Raw genomic sequence first — 20,418 nt, 5'->3', positions numbered from 1 at the left:
TGAGGTGCCACAAGTGCAGATGTGGTGCAGAGCAGGCTCAGAGCACCTCTGGGAGGGGATGAGACCCTTCCCCAACTCCAAACCACACCAAAATCACCATAAATAGGACTTTGCGTCTTCAGAAGCAACTGGCAACTTGGAAGTGACTCCAACTCAATCCTACTGCGAGAAGGAAGGGAATCTTCCCAGTGAGCTGCCATCCCACCACTATTAACAATGGGTGGGATTTAGAAGTATAACACTAATAAATAATACAAACAAATAATAGTAACAACAATAACAAGAAATGAACCCCCAAATTCCAACACACAGCACCACACCAAAAGGATGAACCTCCTTTATCTTTATTGCCCCAAGGCTCATGAGAAAGAATCCTCATATATAATACCCAAAAACCCACTCAGGAACAGGTTTCCCCTCCCTTCATCACCCCAACCTTTGGCTGTCTCATTCCAGATCCTGCTCCACAGTCCTAATCCCCACCCCAACCCATCTCACCCCTCCTGGACATCAAGACCCCCTTCCCAAGCCCTATTTCCACCCTTCCACCACTCCAATTCCCATCCCACCCATCCTGCCCCACCCAATGCCCACCTCACCCCTCTGGAACTGCATCCCACTTTGCTGAATCTCCCTCCTATGCCATCCCACCCTGAGGGGCTGTGGAATTGAGTTGTTTTGGGCAGGGATTTAGCCATTTTGGGGTAACATTGAGTACTTTCCAGTGGAATTGGGTGGTTTTGAGAAACAGGGTTAACCCTCTTGGCTTTTCAAACACAAAATGGAGAAAGAAACTGTACCAAATACCCCAGAAGCACCAAATCACCCAGAATAGCTCCCGAAAACCAAACACCCCTCCCAAAGAGCAGTAAATCCATGAGGCTTTAGGTAATAAGGCTGGAGAAGAAGATAAAGCTGTTCCTGCAGTTGGGGCTTGTGCAGGGCTTCTCTTACTGGTGGCCCCGTTGGTGTCTCGTCAAGTGAGAGCTCTGGGTGAAGCTCTTCCCACACTCAGGACACTCATAGGGTCTCTCCCCTGTGTGGATGCGCCAGTGGGTGATGAGGGTGGAGTTGTGCTTGAAGCTTTTCTCACAGTCAGGGCAGTGGAAGGGCCTCTCCTGCGTGTGAATCCGCTCATGGATGAGGAGATGGGAGCTCCTCTGAAACCTCTTCCCACACTTGGGACACTCATAGGGTCTTTCCCCAGTGTGGATCATCTGGTGGCGGATCAGGTGGCATCTCCTGGTGAAACTCATCCCACATTCCCCACACTCATATGGCCGTTCCCCAGTGTGGATCATCTGGTGGCGGATCAGGAGAGAGCTTGTCATGAAGCTCTTTTCACATTTCAAGCACTTGTAGGGCTTCTCCCTGGTGTGAAGCTGCTCATGGGCCACCTGCTCATAGCTCTGGCACGATTGCTGGCCAATTTCCTGGCACAGGGTGGGTCTTTGCTCCTCACAGCACCCTGGGCTTGGTTTGGAGCCTTTTGTCGTATGGGATCTCCAGGGCTTTTCCTCCCCATTGGATTCCTGCACCATGGAGCTGCTCAAAATGGCCTCTTCCATGAGGTTCTTCAGGGAGGATTTGTCCTCCTTACTCTCTGTCTTCAGCTCGTTGCCTGGGGGAGGAAGGACAAGGAGAGGATTTGGGATTTGCCTCCATGCCAGAGGGAAGGGGAAGGAGATCCCCCCCAATCCATTCTCGGCAAGACGGCGTCAGCAGCAGGGTTGTCCTGCAGCCGGGGCAATGCTGGGCTGGGAGATGGAGGAGAAGAGAGAGAGAGAAAGGGGAAGTGAGTTCCTCCTCACTTGACTGGCTGTCCCAGGGCATCTTCCTCTTACTCACAGCCTCCTTCTCCATCCAGCCAAGTTTGGCAATGGGAAATCCTGTTTTGGAGGGAAAAACAAGGTGTGAGTTCATTGGGTTTGAAGGTTATTCCTGCCCCAGTCCATCTCTAGAAATCACTGGCTGTATAGTCACTGTAAAAACCCTCTGAAACACTGTGCTGGTTTAAACTGGCAGGAGAAATGGATTCCCCCAAACTGCCCCAAGAGAGATTAAGATGGGAGTCACAATCCACCAAAGAGATTACAAGAAATACAATGACACAGTTTTAACTCACAAAGGCAGAGTATAACCAGGCACCCTCGGAGAAGAACAGCATGGTGTTCCTTAGTTCCTGTGCTGAGCGTCACATGGCCCCATTGTATGCAAAGAGAAAGCAAAAGGAAACCAAACCTGTTGGTCTGAGTGGTGGTCACAGTCCTTCTGAAGTGGTAGTTGCAGTCTTGTCTAAAGCAGTGGCTGCAGTCCTGTGGAAGTTCTGCTCCTTCTTCTTTGGATCTGTTGAGTTGTGTCCCACAACCCCAAAGCCAGATTATATATGCTCAGGTTCAGGTGGCAATGCTCAGTACCTCCCCCTGGGCAGAGGGTTTCACAATGGAAAGATGTCATCCTGTGAGTCATGGGATATTTGAGGAGTCTTTGATGGTCTCAGTCGTTTTAGCTGCCCATTGTGCTGGTGCCATTGAGTCCACGATGGCCCATTAGCAGAGATGACCCCTCAGGGTAGGTGGGACTGTGCTGGTGCTTCCCTGGAGGGAGTCATCTCAGCTGAGTCATTGGTGTGAAGAAACAGAAACACTGCCTTGCCTCACAGGGTTTGCCTCTTCTTCCTTATCTCATTTAACACCCAGCTCATAGCCTGAGGGATCAGGGGTGCACTGGGCAGCTCCTGCAAACGACCTCTCATCAGCAGCTCATCAGAAATGACCTAAGGGGAATAGAATGCCTAGTTTGGTCACACCCACAGAGTGCTAAACTGGTGCCCTGCTCCTATAACCAGGACAGACTGGCAGTGAAATGTAATTGCAAGATGTTGTTCCACTTGGCTTTCAGCAAAATAACCCATGGGCAGAGTTCCTTCCAGCTGCAATCATTCCTTGATTTTCACAGGGATTTGTTTCCCATTCCTTCTTCCTTCTGCTTCAAGCTGGGAATGTGCTGGAAAATGTCCAGCAAAGCAAATTTTGCTGTTTGCTCTTGGAACCCAAAAAGCAGCTGGACCTTGTCACCTGGCCCTGCACAGCTCCCTTGGGATGCACAGCAGAGCCAGGACTCTGGGAGCCTCGGGAATTGTCCCCTGGGATCCATGGCACACACTGCAATGGGTTGGAATTCCATATTTTGTAGCAAGGAAAAGATGTTCCTGCCCTTGAAGGCAAAGCTCTTGTGGGGCTGAAAGGCAAGTGGAGATAGTGCAATGACACTTCACTGCCAGCCTGTCCTGGCAAAGACTCAGCAGTGATAACTCCCTCCGGGGAAGCACCAGCACAGAATTTGGATGAAGAATCCAAAATTGGAGGGATGGGATCAGAATTGTGCAGGACAGGGTGGATGGGCTGTGTTTTGAGAGTAAATAAATCACCCAGAATTATTGATTTCTGTTCCATTCATTTTCAGTCAGTTCCAGTTCTATTTTCAGTGTTCCACCTTCTCAGCTGATTGCTCTTTGTGTCCTCCTTTCTCTTCTGCCTCTCTTGGCCTGCTCTGTTTCTCTCACAGTGTCTCTCTTTAGCCAGGGCAAATCCAAGCCAAAGACCCTGCCATGATATTTGTTCCCAGTCCATGAGCTAAAACAACCATGGATGTAGTGATGAAGGCTGGCAGTGAAGTGTCATTGTAAGATTTTACTCCACTTGGCTTTTGGCTCCTGCTTCTGAGGAGCTTTGTCTTCAAGGGCAGAAACATCTTTTCCTTGCTGCAAACTGGAATTCCAGACCCTTGCAGTGTGTGCCATTGATCCCAGAGGGCAATTCCCGAGGCTCCCAGAGTGCTGGTCCTGCCATGCCTCCCAAGGGAGCTGTGCAGGGCCAGGTGACAAGGTCCAGCAGCTGTGTTGGTTCTGCAATGTCACAATGGTCCATTGGTTCCATGAGTTTCCATCCTGTCAGAAATGGACTCCTTGGCTCCCCAGTGTCACAATGGCTGCTTGGGTCCATAAGGTTCCCCAGTGTCACAATGGTGTCCTTGGCTCCCTGAGGCCCAGCAGTGTCACAATGGAATAATGGTTCCATGAGGTTCCGTAGTGCCACCATGGTCTCCTTGGATCCTCAGGGTCACAATGGACATTTAAGACCACATTTTATCACCATGTGTCCTTGATCCAATGACCTTCTGTACTGCCAAAAATGGTTCATTGGTTCCCATGATGCCCTCCTGTGTCCCAGTGGATATTTGGTTCTTTGAATTTCTTCAGTGTCACAATGGTCTCGCTGCTTCCACGAGGCCCTGCGGCGTCACAGTACCCCACAGGTTCCATGAGCTCCTGTTCTGTCAGCAATGGTCTCCTGAGTTCCAACGAGGCCCCACAGTGTCACAGTGTCCCCTTCATTCCACGAGGTTCCATAGTGTCACAATGGACTCCTGGGTTCCATGAGGCCCCACTGTGTCACAATGACTCCTAGGTTCCATGAGTTCACAATGGCCCATTAGCAGAGATGACCCCTCAGGCTGGGTGGGAATGAGCTGGTGCTTCCTCAAAGGGAGTTATCACAGCTGAGTCATTGCCAAGATAGGCAGGCAGTAAAATTTCATTGCACTATCCTGCTCCACTTGGCTTTCAGTCCCACAAGAGCTTTGCCTTCAAGGGCAGGAACATCTTTTCCTTGCTGGAAACTGGAATCCCAGCCCATTGCAGTGTCTGCCCTGGTGAAGCACCGATAGACTCTACAACTCAGAAAGTTATGAAGTAGGTATGCTTTTATTCCAGCTGGGGTGCATGGGCAGCAGCCCCTCCAAAGGCATGCACACCATCAGCAGCTCTTCACTTGGTTTATATTAGGTTACAGGTTACATATGCATAAAGTTACACAATGCTCCTATACATACTCATTACCTGTCCCAGCTTTGTATTATAATGAGTTCAAAGTTCATTTAAATATGCTCGCACAAGTGCAGCGTCACAGATTAATTGTGGGCAAGAGTCCTAAAAATAAATGAGGGATAAAGTTAGTAGTCTTCCTCAGGATGAACTCTTCACCTTGGTTCCTTGCACATGCCCCCTTGGTTCTTGGTCCAAGTCCAAACCTTAGAACTCACTTGAGCCAGTTCTGGGGTCTGAGAGCAGGATGTTCAGTCAAATTCATTATTTTTTATCAATTATTTGCCTTTCCTTTCTATATCCTCCCTTTTACTGGGTAGGCAAAAATCATTAAGCAACTGATATATTGTTTTCAGCAAGCAGTTCTTAGTAAATCATTATCCAAACTCAGGCCTCCTAGGTAAGTTCCAGAAGATTATTATTCAGCTTCTAGCCCCCCTAAATTAGTAACTTCTACCCCTGTAAATCCATGGATCCCAGAGGACAATTCCCGAGGCTCCCAGAGTCCTGGCTCTGCCATGCATCCCAAGGGAGATGTGCAGGGCCAGGTGACAAGGTCCAGCAGCTCTTTAGGCTTCCAGAGCATGCAGCAAAGTTTGCTTTGCTGAACATTTTCCAGCACATTCCCATCTTGAAGTAGAAGGAAGAAGGAAAGGGAAGCGAGTCCCTGCAAAAATCAAAAAATGATTGCAGCTGGAAGGAACTCTGCCCATGGGTTATTTTGCTGAAAGGCAAGTGGAACAACATCTTGCAATTACATTTCACTGCCAGTCTGTCCTGGTTAAAGGAGCAGGGCACCATTTTAGCACTCTGTGGGTCTGACCATGATGACTTATCACTGGTAAAAAATTTGAGATGCAGACACGCAGTATAGGAAAAGGGTAACACCTTGATTTAATAGGATCCCAGATGCCTACCGATGACCAAGAGAGCGACAATATCCCCGTATACAATTTATGGACCTCATAGATTAGCATACCTATCTCAAATTCCCAATGAGAAGTCTAACAAATGAAGTAATTGCCCCCTTATTCAAATTACCTCCCCCCAAAAGGTTACAACTCAGTTCACAAAAATATGTCCCAGTGATTGGGCTCTTACCAAGGTTGGTGCCTCATGCTCTTGAGATTGTGGCGATTTGTTTCGTCTTCTCCAAAGAATTCTGAGCAAGGCAGGGGTAGAAGGGTTATAAACATGTGGGGCTAAGGTACAGGGAGTAAAAAGGACAGGAATGGGAAAGGGTAAAAAGGATATAAAGAGAGTAAAAACGTATAGTGAAAAAGGACAAAAACCCATCAGGCATCAACCAAACTAGGCATTCTACTCCCATTAGGATATTTCTGATGAGCTGCTGATGACAGGTCGTTTGCAGGAGCTGCCCAGTGCACCCCTGATCCCTCAGGCTACCAGGTGGGTGTTAAATGAGATAAGGAAAGAGAGGCAAACCCTGCAAGGGAAGGCAGTGTTTCTGTTTCTTCACACCAATGACTCAGCTGAGATGACTCCTTCCAGGGAAGCATCAGCACAGTTCACCTACCCTGAGAGGTCATCTCTGCTAATGGGCCATCGTGGACTCAATGGCACCAGCACAATGGGCAGCTGCAACGACTGAGACCATCAAAGACTCCCCAAATATCCCATGACTCACAGGATGACATCTTTCCATTGTCAAACTCCCTGGCCTGGGGGAGGTACTGAGCATTCCCACCTGAACCTGAGCATATATAATCTGGCTTTGGGGATGTGGGACACAACTCAAGAGATCCAGAGAAGGTGGAGCAGAATTTCTACAGGACTGCAGCCACTGCTTTAGACAAGACTGAAACTACCACTTCAGAAGGACTGTGATCACCACTCAGACCAACAGGTTTGGTTTCCTTTTGCTTTCTCTTGGCATACAATGGGGCCACGTGGCGCTCAGCACAGGAACTAAGGAACACCATGCTGTTCTTCTCCGAGGGTGCCTGGTTATACTCTGCCTTTGTGAGTTAAAGCTGTGTCATTGTATTTCTTGTAATCTCTTTGGTGGATTGTGACTCCCATCTTAATCTTTTTTGGGGCAGTTCTGGGGAATCCATTTCTCTTGCCAGTTTAAACCAGCACAGCATTTCAGAGGTTTTTTAGACAAGAGGTTTTTTACAGTGACTATACAGCCGGTGATTTCTAGAGATAGACTGGGGCAAGAATAATCTTGAAACCCAATGAACTCACACCTTGTTTTTCCCCCCAAAAGAGGATTTCCCATTCCCAAACTTGGCTGGATGGAGAAGGAGGCTGTGAGGAAGTGGAAGATGCCCCAGGACAGCCAGGCAGGTAAGGAGGAAGTCAGTGCCCCTTTCCTGCTCTCTTCTCCTCCATCTCCCAGCCCAGCATCACGCCTGGCTGCAGGACAACCCTGCTGCTGACTCTGTCCTGGTAGGGATGGACTGGGGGATCTCCTTCCCCTTCCCTCTGGCATGGAGGCAAATCCCAAATCCTCTCCTTGTCCTTTCTGCCCCAGGCAACGAGCTGAGGAGAGAGACCAGGGAGGACAAGTCCTTACAGCAGAACCTCATGGAAGAGGCCATTTTGAGCAGCTCCATGACCCAGGAATCCAACCAGGAGGAAAAGCCCCAGAGATGCTGCACATGGAGGGGCTGCAAACCCAGCCCAGGGTGCTCTAAAGAGCAAAGACCCACCCTGTGCCAGAATGTTGGCAAGAGCTCCAGCCAGAGTTCAGAGCTGGAGATTCCTGAGAAGCTTCATGAGACCAAGAAGCCTTACGAGTGTGGGGAATGTGGGAAGAGCTTCAGAAGGATCTCCAAGCTTATGGACCACCATCAGATCCACACCGGGGAGAAGCCCTATGAGTGTGGGGAATGTGGGAAGAGCTTCAGCCAGAGCTCCAATCTGATCCGTCACAAGAGGATCCACACTGGGGAGAGACCCTATGAGTGTTCAGAGTGTGGGAAGAGGTTTCAGAGCAGCTCAGATCTCCTCATGCATGAGCGGATTCACAGAGACGAGAGGCCTTTTCACTGTCCTGACTGCAGGAAGGGCTTCAAGGACAACTCCCACCTCCTCAGGCACCGGCGCATCCATACTGGGGAGAGACCCTATGAGTGTGGGGAATGTGGGAAGAGCTTCAGCCGGAGCTCCCACCTGATCCGTCACAAGAGGAGCCACACTGGAGAGAGGCCCTATGACTGTTCCAAGTGCAGGAAGAGGTTTCAGACCAGCTCAGCTCTCCTCCTACACCAGCATATTCACACAGACGAGAGGCCCTTCCGTTGCCCTGACTGCAGAAAGGGCTTCAAACATAACTCCCACCTCATCACCCACCGGCGCATCCACACAGGGGAGAGACCCTTTGAGTGTTCCGAGTGTGGGAAGAGGTTTCAGACCAGCTCAGATCTCCTCATCCATGAGCGGATTCACACACAGGAGAGGCCTTTCCGCTGCCCTGAGTGCAGGAAAGGCTTCAAGCGCAACTCCCACCTCATCAGGCACTGGCGCATCCACACTGGGGAGAGGCCTTACAGCTGTCCCGAGTGTGGGAAGAGCTTCTCCAGGAGCTCTCACTTGACCCAACACCAACGGAGGCACCAGTAAGGGAAGCCCTGCGAGTGCCCCGAGTGGGGGAAGAGCTTCATGCACTGCTCCGTATTCATCCCCCATTGTAGGACCCTCATTGGGAAGAGCCCTGGTGACCCACACTGCCAGTGACCCAGTATTGTGGTTTGACCCTGGCCAAATGCCAGGCACCTACGAAATCTGCTTTCTCTTCTCTCCCCTGCTGCAGCTGTGCAGAGGAGAGGGAAAAAAAAAAACCCTAACAGACACACACACACACAGAGGGCTCGTGAGTCGAGATAATGAACCAGGCAGGATGCACTGAGGGGTAGAACAGATTGAGAACTTAAAGTTGCAAAGTGGTTTATTGGTAACCTAACCCTAAACAGAGTCAGAGGAGGCAAATGAGAACTAAAGATAAGCTCTTAATACACTGTTTCTCTGCTCACCCTCTTCCTCTTTCCCACCAATAGCGCAGGGGGTTGTGGCGGGCAGGGTATGGGTTTTTTTTGGTCAGTCCATGACCAAAATTTCTTCTGCTGTTCAGGGAGAGGAGTCCTCTACTTAGCCATGGGTCCCTCCCACTGGAGACAGTCCTCTGCAAACTTCTTTGCTATGGGTCCAATCCCTCAAGCAGCAGCCACTGGAATCTGCTGCCCCATGAGTTCTTGTCCACAGGGTTCAGAGCTCTGAGCCCAGGCCAGGCTGTTTCCATCCCAAGGAACAAGGCCTTTCCCTGCACTGGGACTCCCACTGGATCACAGCTTCCTCCAGGCATCCACCTGCTCCTCTAGCATGAGCACCTCCCCACAGGCTGTGGGTGGATCTCTGCACCCCTTGTGGACCCCATGGGCTGCAGGGGGACAACCTGCTTCCCCATGGTCCTCACCATGGCCAGCAGAGGATTTTCATCTCTGGTTCCTGGAGCACCTCCTCCCCCACCTTCTCCACTGACCTTGGTGTCTCCATGTTGTTTTCCCTCACATATTCTCACCTCCTCCTCATCCACTGTCTAAAAAGAAGTGCTTGCTCACATTGTTTTGATTGCTTCTTAAATATGGATGTCCTGGGGCTGCCCAGGCCGGGGTACAGGACAACAGTCTCATAGTTGTGCTGGCAGAATGTGTCTACCTGAGCCCATCTGTTCTCCAGGAATTCCAGTTTTCTGTCCCAGTCCCTGGCCTGCCTCTCCCCATGTGGGGTGTACCCCCAAAGTGCCCAAATCACTGCTGAAGTGCCTGAGCTGCTCCCAGCTGTGGATGTTCCTGTCCACCAGCCTCTCCTGGTCAGTGCCATGGGGGGTGGGAGGGGGTTTAGGGAATCCTAGGGGGGGTTGGGAGGGGCTTTTGTGGCTTTTGGGGGCATTTGTGGTGCTGAGAGGGAGTTTGGCATGCTCTGTGAGAGAGGTTTGGAGTCCTGGCTGGGCTGTGTGACTTGGAGAGAATTTGGGTGGGTGTAGGTGGAGATGGGAATGGGGTTATGGTGGCTCTTGGGCCCATTGATATTGCAGGGAGTGGTTTGGGAGCATCCTAGGAGGAGCTGTTGGGTGGTTTGAGGGGCCTGGGAGTGGCTGTGGGGCTGGGAGAGGGTTTTTGAGTGGTCATGACGAACCCAGATCCCCAAAGCTGCCACCATACCACACCCCCCAAGGTGCTGCTGGGGTTTGGGGGCTCCATGTTGGAGTTCATCCTCCTGGCTCTGCGGGAGAAGGTGAAGGCTGTCCACAGGGGTCATGTGTGTTTCTGAGAGCATGTGTGACCCCCATCCCAGTGTCACCTCTTTTTCCCTCCCCACAGGGCTCCTGACCCAGCTCCTGCTGCCCCCAGGAGGGAATTTGGGGAAGGGGCAGAGGGGGTGCACAGCCCCTGCTGGGGGATGACCCTGAGCCAGCGCCCTTTGTTTAGGACCAACCTGGGCTTGGGGCTGCAGGAGGAAGAGGCCGATGGGAAGCAGATCCTGCAGGTGGGACAGTGCTTGGGGTCAGGGCAAGGTCCTGCCCTGCACACCTGGCTCAGGTGTGACACTGCCCCGGGAAGGGAGCGGGACATTCCCATCCCCACGGATCAGGGCTGTGAGCAGCACTTGGAGCACAGACATGGAAATACTGGGAGGAACTGGGAGCACACTGAGGGTGTGAATTATCCCCACCACCACCTTTCCAGGGCAGCCCTGGATCTGAGAAATGCTCGTTAGGCCTCAGCCTTGGCCAACAGCCCCTGGGCTCAGCTCCTCTGCAGCTGATCACAAACACTGTCTGCTCCCAGGCACTGCTGCTGTCCAACCAGCTCCTGCTTTCTTTAGGAGCAGCCTTGGGAACTGTTTTTCTCCCCTCAGTGGCACAACATCCCTGTTCTCACAGTGTCAGAGAAAGCTGTGGATCCCAAGTGCAGCCAGGATCAAACATTGCAGTGACTAAAGCCCATCTCTTGGGGCCCTATCAACAGGGCTCCAAAAGGAGCCCCTTGGAGCTCTCCTGGAGCAGTGAGCTCCCTCTGAGTGGGGCCTCTCCGAGCCGGGAACTCTCCCGTTTGCTGCACTCGGGGCATCCCCGAACAACGAGGTACCCTGGGCCGATCCCCCCACTCCTCCAGGCTCAACCCTTCGCCTGCTGGGGAGATGCAAAAGCATCCGCAGTGAGCATTTCCCTGCCCTCCAGGGCAATTTCTGACAGCTCCCTGGCACTGCCTCTGTCTGTCTGTGTGCACACACGTGTGCCTGTGCTCTGGAAATGGGGGAGAAATGCTGCTCTGGGAGGTGTTGAAGTGCCTTGGATATGTGGGTGATTTAGGCCTGTAAGTGAGGTTCAGTCATAAGGTATGAGCTAAGTGAAATGCTGCTAGGGGTTGTTCTTTTGCTAAGTTGTTAAGTTTAAGGTATATGTTAAGGTTAATGTAGAAGTTAAGTTCTGTTAAGTTTGAGGGCTGTTAAGCTCTTAGGCTGTATTCCTTTTATCCTTGCTCTCACTATCCTTTTGTCACACCTACAGACACAGGCACACACAGGGACAGTTCTCGGTTCATTTCTGGTTTGATTGCCTGGTTTTGTTGTTGCTTTCTTCTCTTGGTGTGCCTGAACTGTGCAGTCAGGAGCAGAGTGACTCTTGCCAAGGAACTTTGTTGTGCTGTCACTGAATATTAAATCTGGTTTTGCTCATCCTTTGCTGGGGATTTTTTAGGTGTTCTCAAGCCCTCGTTCGTAAGAGGGTGAAGGAGCCCTGGGCCAGGCTCTTGCCCTGGGGGACACAGGGACACTACTGGGGGTCCCTGTGCCCCTGTCCCACCCCCCAGGGCCCTGTCGCCCCTGTCCCCATGTCAGGCTATGGGGGTCAATCTCGTGGAACATCCTCTGGGGGAGGCTGTGGCACTGTGGGGCAGGGGGGACCTGGGGGGACAGGGGACCCTGCTGTGCATGAGCAGCGTTGGACTTGTCTGGGGGAACTGTGAGGCGGGGCTGGGGCAGAGTGACCTCTCCAGTGATGTCATACAGTTACCCAGTGATGTCACACAGCCACCGTGTGTTGTCATAGCCCACTCTGTGATGTCACAGGCAACTCTGTGATTTCACACAGCCTTCACTATGGTCTCATGAAGCTGTCCTGTGATGTCACAGCACATTGGATGATGTCACATTGCCACCCTGTCATGTCACACAGTCTACTCTGTGACCTCACAGCCTGCTGTATGATGTCACACAACCAACCAGTGATTCCACAGCCCTCTCTATTATGTCACTGATCACACCCTGCTCTAGGATGTCACAGCCTGCTCTGTGGTGTCACAAGCCAGTCAGTAATGTCACACAGCCAACTCTGTGATGCCATACAGCCACTCAATGATGTTACACAGCTCACTCTGTTACTGCACAGCCTGCTCTGATGTCATACAGCAACCCTGCGATATCACAGCCTGCCCTGTGGTGTCACACAGTCCCCTCTGTGATGCCATAGCTGCTCCATGACCTCACACAACCAATTCTGTGATGTCATAGTCCAACCTGTGACCTCACACAACCTACTCTGAGATGTCACACAGCCCCTTTCTGACATCACAGCTGCTCTGTGGCTCTCTGACACAGCCCCAGAGGTGCCCATGGCTATGACACAGCCCCCTCTGGGCCATGGCATAGCCCCTGCCAATGCTGAGCACCTGTGAGCTCTGGGTGTGCCCTGCTGGTGTCCCTGAGATGGCCTGGCAGTGCCCCAGCCCTGCTGGGCTGTGCACAGGAGCTGCTCCTGGGCAGAGCTGTCTCTCTGCAGCGCTGCCACTTGCCAGGAGCTCCACGAGGCCTTGCTCTGTCACATGGACTTTTGGTTCCATGAGGTTCTGTACTCTCAGCAATGGTCTCCTTAGTTCCAAAGTGTCACCACGGACCCTTGGTTCCATGAAGCTCTGCTGTGTAACAAGGCTCTCCTGGATTCCATGAGGAATACAAAAGCTTTGCATAAACAATGAGCAAGACCATGGCCTCCTTGGATCTGCGCTGTCACAAAGGACAGTTGGTTCCATGAGGTCCCATACTGTCACAATGGATATTTGGTTCCACAGGGTGCCACAGTGTCACCATGGTCTCCTTGGTTCCACAAGGCCCTGCAGTGTCACAGTGACTCCCAGGTTCCATGAGGCTCCACAGTGTCACAAGGGCTCCATGTGCCCCAAAGTGTCACAGTGGTCTCCCTCCTGCAGCAACCAGCAGCAAAACCCACTACCAGGGCCAAATGCCTGGGAAGAAGGAGAAAGGGAGGCACTTTTGGAGTGATGGTTTTTGTCTTGCCAGGTCACAGTGTCATGGGATGTGGCCCTGCTGTCCTGGAGATGGCTGAACACAGCCTGCCCATGGGAAGGGGAAAAGACAACAACCTCTGTCCATGGAACTACAGCAGCAGAGAGGTCAGGCCCCAGAAGGCTGGGTTGAAAAGACTGTCACCAGCAAGGGAAACACCAATGCAGGACATTTTCTGGAAAGCTGACATTTCAGGGCATTCTTTTATACAGGGATGCAGCACCAAATAGCAAAATTGACAGTTTCAGCTTTCCGTATGCCTTGAGAACAGCTGGAGTCTTTTCAGCAGTGTGTGCTGTTCCATCCCTTGCTTAGGGTGAGAATGTTGGATCTCTCAGCAGGCTCTGCTCTCCTGGGGGCTGATCTTCCCAGGCAGGCTCTAAAAGCAGAATAAAACAGCAGCGCAAGGCACAGCACAAAGGAAGCACCGGGCTGATCCCATTAAAAGTGCCCTGCAGGGACATTTCACGGCTGACCCTCAGCAGCCCGGGCTGCAAACAAAGTCCGCTCGGGCCGAGCACAAGATCCCCACAGAGCCCTGAGCAACAGCTGGAGCCCAGCAGGGCCTTGGAGGAGGCAGGGCGAGCCCCGGGCCGGGTTCCAAAGGGGCTGCGGGGCTGGGGGCGATGGCGCCGAGTGCCCTGCCCGTGTGTGCCCTGGGCTCTGCGGCGCCACGGGGACACAGCCCGGGGCCGGGGCTCGGTTCTGCTGCCCCCAAGGCGCTGCCGAGGGCTCCCCGCCCGCCGGGGCCGGGGCGGCGCTGAGGGAGCGGCGCCGCCATTGCTGCCGCCATTGCTCAGGGGCGCTGAGGGGAGCGCGGCTCCCGCCAGCCCTGCTCGGCTGTGAGGGGAGAGAGAAAATAGAGAGAGAGGGAATGGAGAGAGAAAACAGACAGCGAGAGTAAAGATAGAGAGAGTAAAGACAGAGAGAATAAAGACAGAACGAGTGAAGACAGAGGGAATAGAGAGAGGGAATAGAGAGAGGGAATAGACGGAGAGAAAAGACAGGGAGGATAAAGGCTGAGAGAGTAAAGACAGACAGAAGAAAGAGGGGATAAAGACAGAGAGAATAAACACAGGCATTGCTGCTATAGAAGGTCCGTGCAGTTCCCAATGCCTTCGGACACCTGCCCAAATGGCCGTCCTAAGGGTGTCACCATCACCACTTGGCTGACCCAGGGCCAAAATCCCCTGTGGAGATACTGGGACCAAAGTTATATGAGGTGTGATGCCAAACACAAGGGGTTTAGTCTCTTTGGGATGAAGAAACAAGTTTTTCTGTCCATTTGAGATAGGAAACAACTTTCTATTGCATCAATCTGTTGTACATGGCATTCAAAAGGCATCATCAATTCTAAAAAGAAATTATGATAAATATCTGTGGTTTAAAAGACATAAAGAAGTAGTCAGAAGCAACATACATACTGACCAAAGATTAAATAAAAGAAAAACTATTGTGTTAAAAAATCTTATGCAGTTTTGTCAGTGATTGTTCTTGGTTTTTTAAGCTCTTAACTTTGTTTCCTCTGATCTGCTTTTGTGTCTTGCGCACATGAAGGTCTGTTGTCCATTCCAAGAAAAAGGCATCCATTAGTAGTCAAGATGTGTTGAATTCAGGGAAACAGTGTAGGTGACACACTTCTAGCAATGCCACAGACTAAATCACTGAATTTTGAGAAGAAATTGCCCTGTTTCTAGCACACCTTTCACCTGTTGCTATTGCTGTTTCAGGTCTCTGTTTCACAGTTGTTGCCAAAATTCACTGCTGGTGGAACGATTTCTCTTTGTTTTGCTGCCTTGTGCCAGCAGCCCCTGATTGACCCAGCAGAGAGCCAACCTGCAGGTGAGACCTCACCTGATATTCCCCAAGTCTCTGATCTGGGCTGGAGCCAGGGCAAATCCAAGCCAAAGACCCTGCCATGATTTTTGTTCCCAATCCATGAGCTAAAACAACCATGGATGTAGTGATTAAAGCTGGCAGTGAATTGTCATTGCAAGATCTTGCTCCACTTGGCTTTTTGCCTCTTCTTAAGAGCTTTGCCTTCAAGGGCAGAAACATCTTTTCCTTGCTGCAAACTGGAATTCCAGACCCGTGCAGTGTGTGCCATTGATCCCAGGGAGGCAATTCCCGAGGCTCCCAGGGTGCTGTTCTGCCATGCCTCCCAAGGGAGCTGTGCAGGGCCAGGTGACAAGGTCCAGCAGTTGTGATGGTTCTGCAGTGTCGCAATGGTCCATTGGTTCCATGAGTTTCCATCCTGTCAACAATGGATTCCTTGGTTCCCCAGTGTCACCATGGTCTCCTTGGTTCCAGGAGGCCCTGCAGTGTGACCATGGAATAATGGTTCCATGAGGTTCTGTAGTGTCACCATGGTCTCCTTGGATCCTCAGGGTCACAATGGACAATTGTTTCCATTGCTTTATCACAATGTCCCCTTGATTCCATGAGCTTCCATACTGTCAGCAATGTTTCCTTGGTTCCAATGATGCCCTGCTGTGTCCCAATGGATATTGGGTTCTGTGAAGTTCTTCAGTGTCACAATGGTCTCCTTGCTTCCACGAGGCCCTGCAGTGTCACAATGCCCCACAGGTTCCATGAGCTCCTGTTCTGTCACCAATGGTCTCCTGAGTTCCAATGTGGCCCCACAGTGTCACAGTGTCCCCTTCATTCCATGAGGTTCCAAAGTGTCACAATGCACTCCTGGGTTCCATGAGGCTCCACTGTGCCACAATGACCCCTTGGTTGCATGAGGTTCCATCAGAAACTTGTCCCCTGAGAGAGTCCCCAAGGCGACAATTTGGGGCTGGCCTTGTCCCTCACTCTGGAGAAGCAGGTCGCTGCCAGAACTCACATATCCACAGCTCCTGGCTGGGTTAGCATGTCTTACCCCAGACTGCCCTGGAGACAGCAGGACACTGAGGCTCAATCTGCAAGAAAAGGGGATTTGGTTCCAACTTTCCCCTGGACCAGCAAGCCCACCTGGCCTCCTTCAGCTCTCGGTGTGGGCTGCCAGTTATCTCCTGCTGGGAATGTAAAGCTTTTACTCTACTCTGCAAAGCAAATAATGGTGCAAATCCAGCTACACCAAAGCTGAAATTTCACTCTAAACATTACAAATTTCATTTTCTTCTAATCAAGCCAAGGAAAAAACCAAACTTGAAAGTGGAACCTGTGTGAGCTGGAGGCATAGTGTCCTCCAAGATCATTCATGAGTAGAACAATTTTCCAGGGGAAGACTGGCAAATCCACAGTTTATTGATGCTTCTTAAAAAGCTTTGCAAAACCTTCCTACATGTGATGGTATTGCAGCCTCCTGAGCTCCTGAAGCCCTCACTCACCTCAGCTCAGTTTGGGCAGGAAGGGGATGGTTCTGTTTGTGAGATGTGGGGACAGGAGGAGGGAAGACTTTGCAAACGCTGTCACCAGGGCAGGGCTGTTTTCATTCATGGTGACAAGTGGTAGTACTTAAGCTTTTTATTTACTGAGAGGGAGGTGCTGAAGGGCAAAACTTCTCAGGAATAAAGACATGTTGCACTTCCAAAGGAGGGTGAGTGAAGGGGAAAAGTGTCATTCATCTTTCATGGAAGATGTTTCATTTTTAACCAATTATTTTTGCTGAAGATGTACCTAGACAGCACTGATTTAGAGCATTTTATCAGACTCCCAGAGTATCCTCACATCTGTTTTGCCACATTTCCTCTCTCTGTTCCATTGTGAATGATTTCTCCTCCCCGGGTGGCTCCTGCTTGGAGCTCTCTGCTCAGTGGAGTCCCGTTTGCTCAGCAGGCCTTTGCAGTGAGTTATTCCCCAGCGTGTGGCTCTGCTGCCATCCCAAATCTGCGGTTTCACTGCCCAGCCTGACTGAGACTGGGGAGCTGCTGGGCATGGCTGGAGAATTTCCCTCAGTCCCCTTCACTCACTGCCAAAACCCTCCAGCATCATCGAGTTTACATCTGCTCATTGCTTTGAAAAACACAACTTAGTGCTTATTTCAGATAAAAAATCTAATTTATTGAAGATTGTTACAATTGATGCATAAATACACAAATATCAAAATAAGTTAAACATTTAAATTTATAACAGATTTCGAAAACCACACAATCAAATAATATTCAAATATCAATTTTAGTTTAACAAAACTAATTTATTACATCATAGATATAAATTATATTATATTGTATTATATTATATTGTATTATATTATATTATGTTATATTATATTACATTATTAAAATATAGTACAGACATAATATTAAAATCAGACATAAATAAATAGAAATATACCTATATAAACATCAATCTACCTATCTAAATATCTATATATAATTATATAAATCTACAAATATATCCTTAAGGGATTTCAGATGCCCAATCTCCACACGTTCTCCCTCTGTCTCTTCCTCCCATGCAGCGCAGCCCTCCTAGACAGGGATAGCAGATGAACATCTGGGAAGCAAAGGGAACACTGAGTCAATATCGGGACATTTCCCTGGGCAGCAGCTGCACTTGTGTGAGGGAAGAGAAAATCTCAGAGCCTCCCCAGCAGGGTGAGAAAGAAAAAGCAGGCTGAGCCTCAGCCCCAGCCTGCCTCACCGGCCCTGTGGCCTCACCCAGGCTCTCGGGGGGCAGCAGCAGCAGCTCCCTGTTCACTGCTCTTGCTGGTGCCCTTCAGCTTCTCCCTGATGGTTCTTGTCACTCTCCGATGTTCTTGGGGCATTTAGGGAAGCTGTGGCAAAATTGTACACACAGGAATTGGTTCCAAGGCCTGGCAGAGCCACAGTCCTGGACCCCTCTGTGCTCCCTGCTGGCTCCCTCCATCTCCTCAGCCCTGCCATCCCCTCAGCAAACCCACAGCCCCCCCGTTCCTTCAGACCCCCACAGTCCATTCTGACACATCGAGTCCCCTTAGACCTGCCACCCCCCTCAGCCTGTGCCACTTCCCTGTCCCCTCAGCCCCCACCATCCCCTGCAGCTCACCCTGAACCCACAGCTCCACCATTCCCCTTTCCTCCCCCACACCCCTCAGCCCCACAGTCCCCTCAGCCCCACCAGCACCTCAAGCTCACTGTCCCTTCAGTGTCACCTCTCCTCAGCCCCCTCAGCCCCTCAGTCTCACCGTCCTTCAGCAGCTCCTCAGGGGACACCAGCTGCTCTCACTGCTCTAGGGACACCTGGGGACACCTGGAACTGCTGCTCCGCCTGGGCCGGCCGCCAGCTCGGACCCAGCACGGGCAGAGGGGACAGAGGGGACACGGGGGGAAAAGCAAAAGATGAAAAAGAAAGCAGAGCAGGGAAAGAGGTTAAAAGTAAGCCTATGCCTACACAAATATTAATTCATGTACCTAAATATTAATAAAACTCCAACTATATACATTCCTTAATTTAACTATATGCATATAAAACTTACTCTAATTACATATAAATGTATCTATGAAAACCTATAAATCTAACTACAGATATATAAATTCAATCACAGCTATAACTATATTTATGTAAATGGATCTAAATCAAACTATACAGATTTTTAACTATAAGCACATATAAACACAACTTTATAATTCTAGAAATAAATCTACATAGGTATAAAAATGTAACTGTAAAAATCTAGAAACATAATATATACAGAGGGATCCCACCTGTCTGATCTTCACAGGCTCTCCCTTGGTCTCCGTGTCCCACGCAGGGCAGCCCTCCTGGCGAGGTAGATCAGATGGATGTCTAGGAAACAAAGAGAACACTGAGTCAATATCTGGCCTTCATGAATATTTCCCTTTGGAAGGAATTGTAGTTCTGTCAAAGATTGTAAAAGATTGCCCGAAAGGCAGACTCTCATGTGGGAATTTGAGGCCTCCTCTTTACACAAGAGGGATCCTTCCAAGTTTTCAGAACTTCGCAAGTTTTGGAGTATCCCAATAAAGTTGTAGCACCCGCAGTGAAAATGGCACCCAGGAGAGCTTGAAACACACACAGTCCCAGCTCACACAAAGAACCCAGCCTTGGTCTTTCTCTGTGCTCCAGAGACACCTCAGTCCTCACTGAAATGGCTGAAGCTGAAGGGTGATGTGAGCTGAGTTACAAACCAGCACTGGTCCCTGGCATCTAAAAAGTGCCCTCTGCAGTGAGCAACAGCTCCTCCAACTCGACCTGCAGTTTTGGGATGAAGAGCTGGCAGAGAAAGAGCTCCCTACGAGGCCTGCAGGCTGCACCAGCTTTGCTCGAGAATGCAGATCCAAAGTGCTCTCTCTCTCTTATTAGTTCTCACTAATCTGAGGAAATTAAATTTTGCTTTTAGCTACTGCATTTGTGTTCTGTGATTTGTCTGGCCTCAGAGGTTCTACCACCTGTATTTTTAATGTGTCTCACTACAGCAATCAGCAGACTGCTACTACAGAGATTTAATGCTTTCAGACACAAAGCTCAGCCTTCTACTCTGACATTTTGCTGACATATTCCACAGTTACTTCAAGAGTCATTCAGCACTGCCTCCAGAGCACTGCCACCCTGCAGCAAACCTATCCACGGACTTCAGCTGGAAACTGGGACACCCAGCTTGGTGACACAAGTGCCAGAAGGTCAGCTTTATTCACTGCTCTCTTGCCACACCCACAGGACTCAGGGTCAGTGCTGCCAGAGAAGCGTGGAGGGCAGGGCTCCACCGGGGAGGCTGTGCCAGTGCCCTGCTGGAACTCAAGGCACCAGGAAGCACCAAGCCTGCAGACAAGAACTCAACTCCTCTGATCTCCCTTCCTGCCACAGGCAGGCTCACAGCAGCCATCTCAGACCTCTCTCAACCAATGTGGGCTCTCTCCTTACCAAGCTCCTCGGGCTCCAGGGAACTGTTCCCATGGCTCACGGTGCCAGGCAAAGCTCTCTCTGCTGCAGCCATGTTCTCAGGCTCCCCTCCTGAAGACTCGGGAGCGACACCAGTGCTCCCCTTAAAAGAAAACCAGAAAGAAAGAAAACCCAAAGATCACTCACTGTTTTCTGCAGGGATACAGTAGTTAAGAGCCTGCAATATTTCTTTCTCTTGAGGAAGAAAATGCTTCTGAGAACTGGCATGTGTGAGTTTACAGAAGACAAGAAGCCATCACACTTGGCAATACAATATGGACAATTCCAAAAAATCCCATTCCCAGCCTTGAATCTGCCTCTCCTCAACAGTAAATCTAGAGAAGGCAATGGGTCTGCATATTATATGAAATGGA

General features: G+C 50.5%; 3 protein-coding genes and 1 long non-coding RNA gene across 4 annotated transcripts in view; 1 reads left to right on the top strand and 3 right to left on the bottom strand.

Moving 5' to 3' along the window:
- The window catches only part of LOC146421089 (uncharacterized), a 29,074-nt gene extending 27,199 nt beyond the window's left edge, over positions 1-1,875 (bottom strand). The window contains exon 1 of the transcript XR_014848758.1: positions 1,812-1,875. The gene's annotated coding sequence lies outside the window, so the exon portion shown is untranslated. The remainder of the gene's footprint in view (positions 1-1,811) is intronic.
- The window catches only part of LOC146421088 (uncharacterized), a 44,920-nt gene extending 35,611 nt beyond the window's left edge, over positions 1-9,309 (top strand). The window contains exon 2 of the mRNA XM_085047652.1: positions 7,638-9,309. Coding sequence (XP_084903778.1) covers positions 7,638-8,476 — 839 coding nt within the window. The 3' untranslated portion in view covers positions 8,477-9,309. The remainder of the gene's footprint in view (positions 1-7,637) is intronic.
- Positions 1-20,418, bottom strand: part of LOC146421086 (uncharacterized) — a 453,431-nt gene that overhangs the window by 406,860 nt on the left and 26,153 nt on the right. The gene's annotated exons all lie outside the window — the stretch shown is intronic.
- LOC146421090 (uncharacterized) lies at positions 951-1,863 on the bottom strand. Its single transcript, XM_085047654.1, has 2 exons — positions 1,812-1,863; positions 951-1,621 (listed from the first exon to the last, which is right to left on the bottom strand). Exons 1-2 carry the CDS (start codon positions 1,861-1,863, stop codon positions 951-953), a joined length of 723 nt encoding a protein of 240 aa, XP_084903780.1.

Source organism: Lichenostomus cassidix, unplaced genomic scaffold, assembly GCF_008360975.1.
Source record: "Lichenostomus cassidix isolate B80296 unplaced genomic scaffold, HeHo_3.0 HiC_scaffold_43, whole genome shotgun sequence".
NCBI lineage: Eukaryota > Metazoa > Chordata > Aves > Passeriformes > Meliphagidae > Lichenostomus > Lichenostomus cassidix.
The sequence above is the reverse complement of the archived record's forward strand: the minus strand, read 5'-3'. Positions and strand labels throughout refer to the sequence as shown.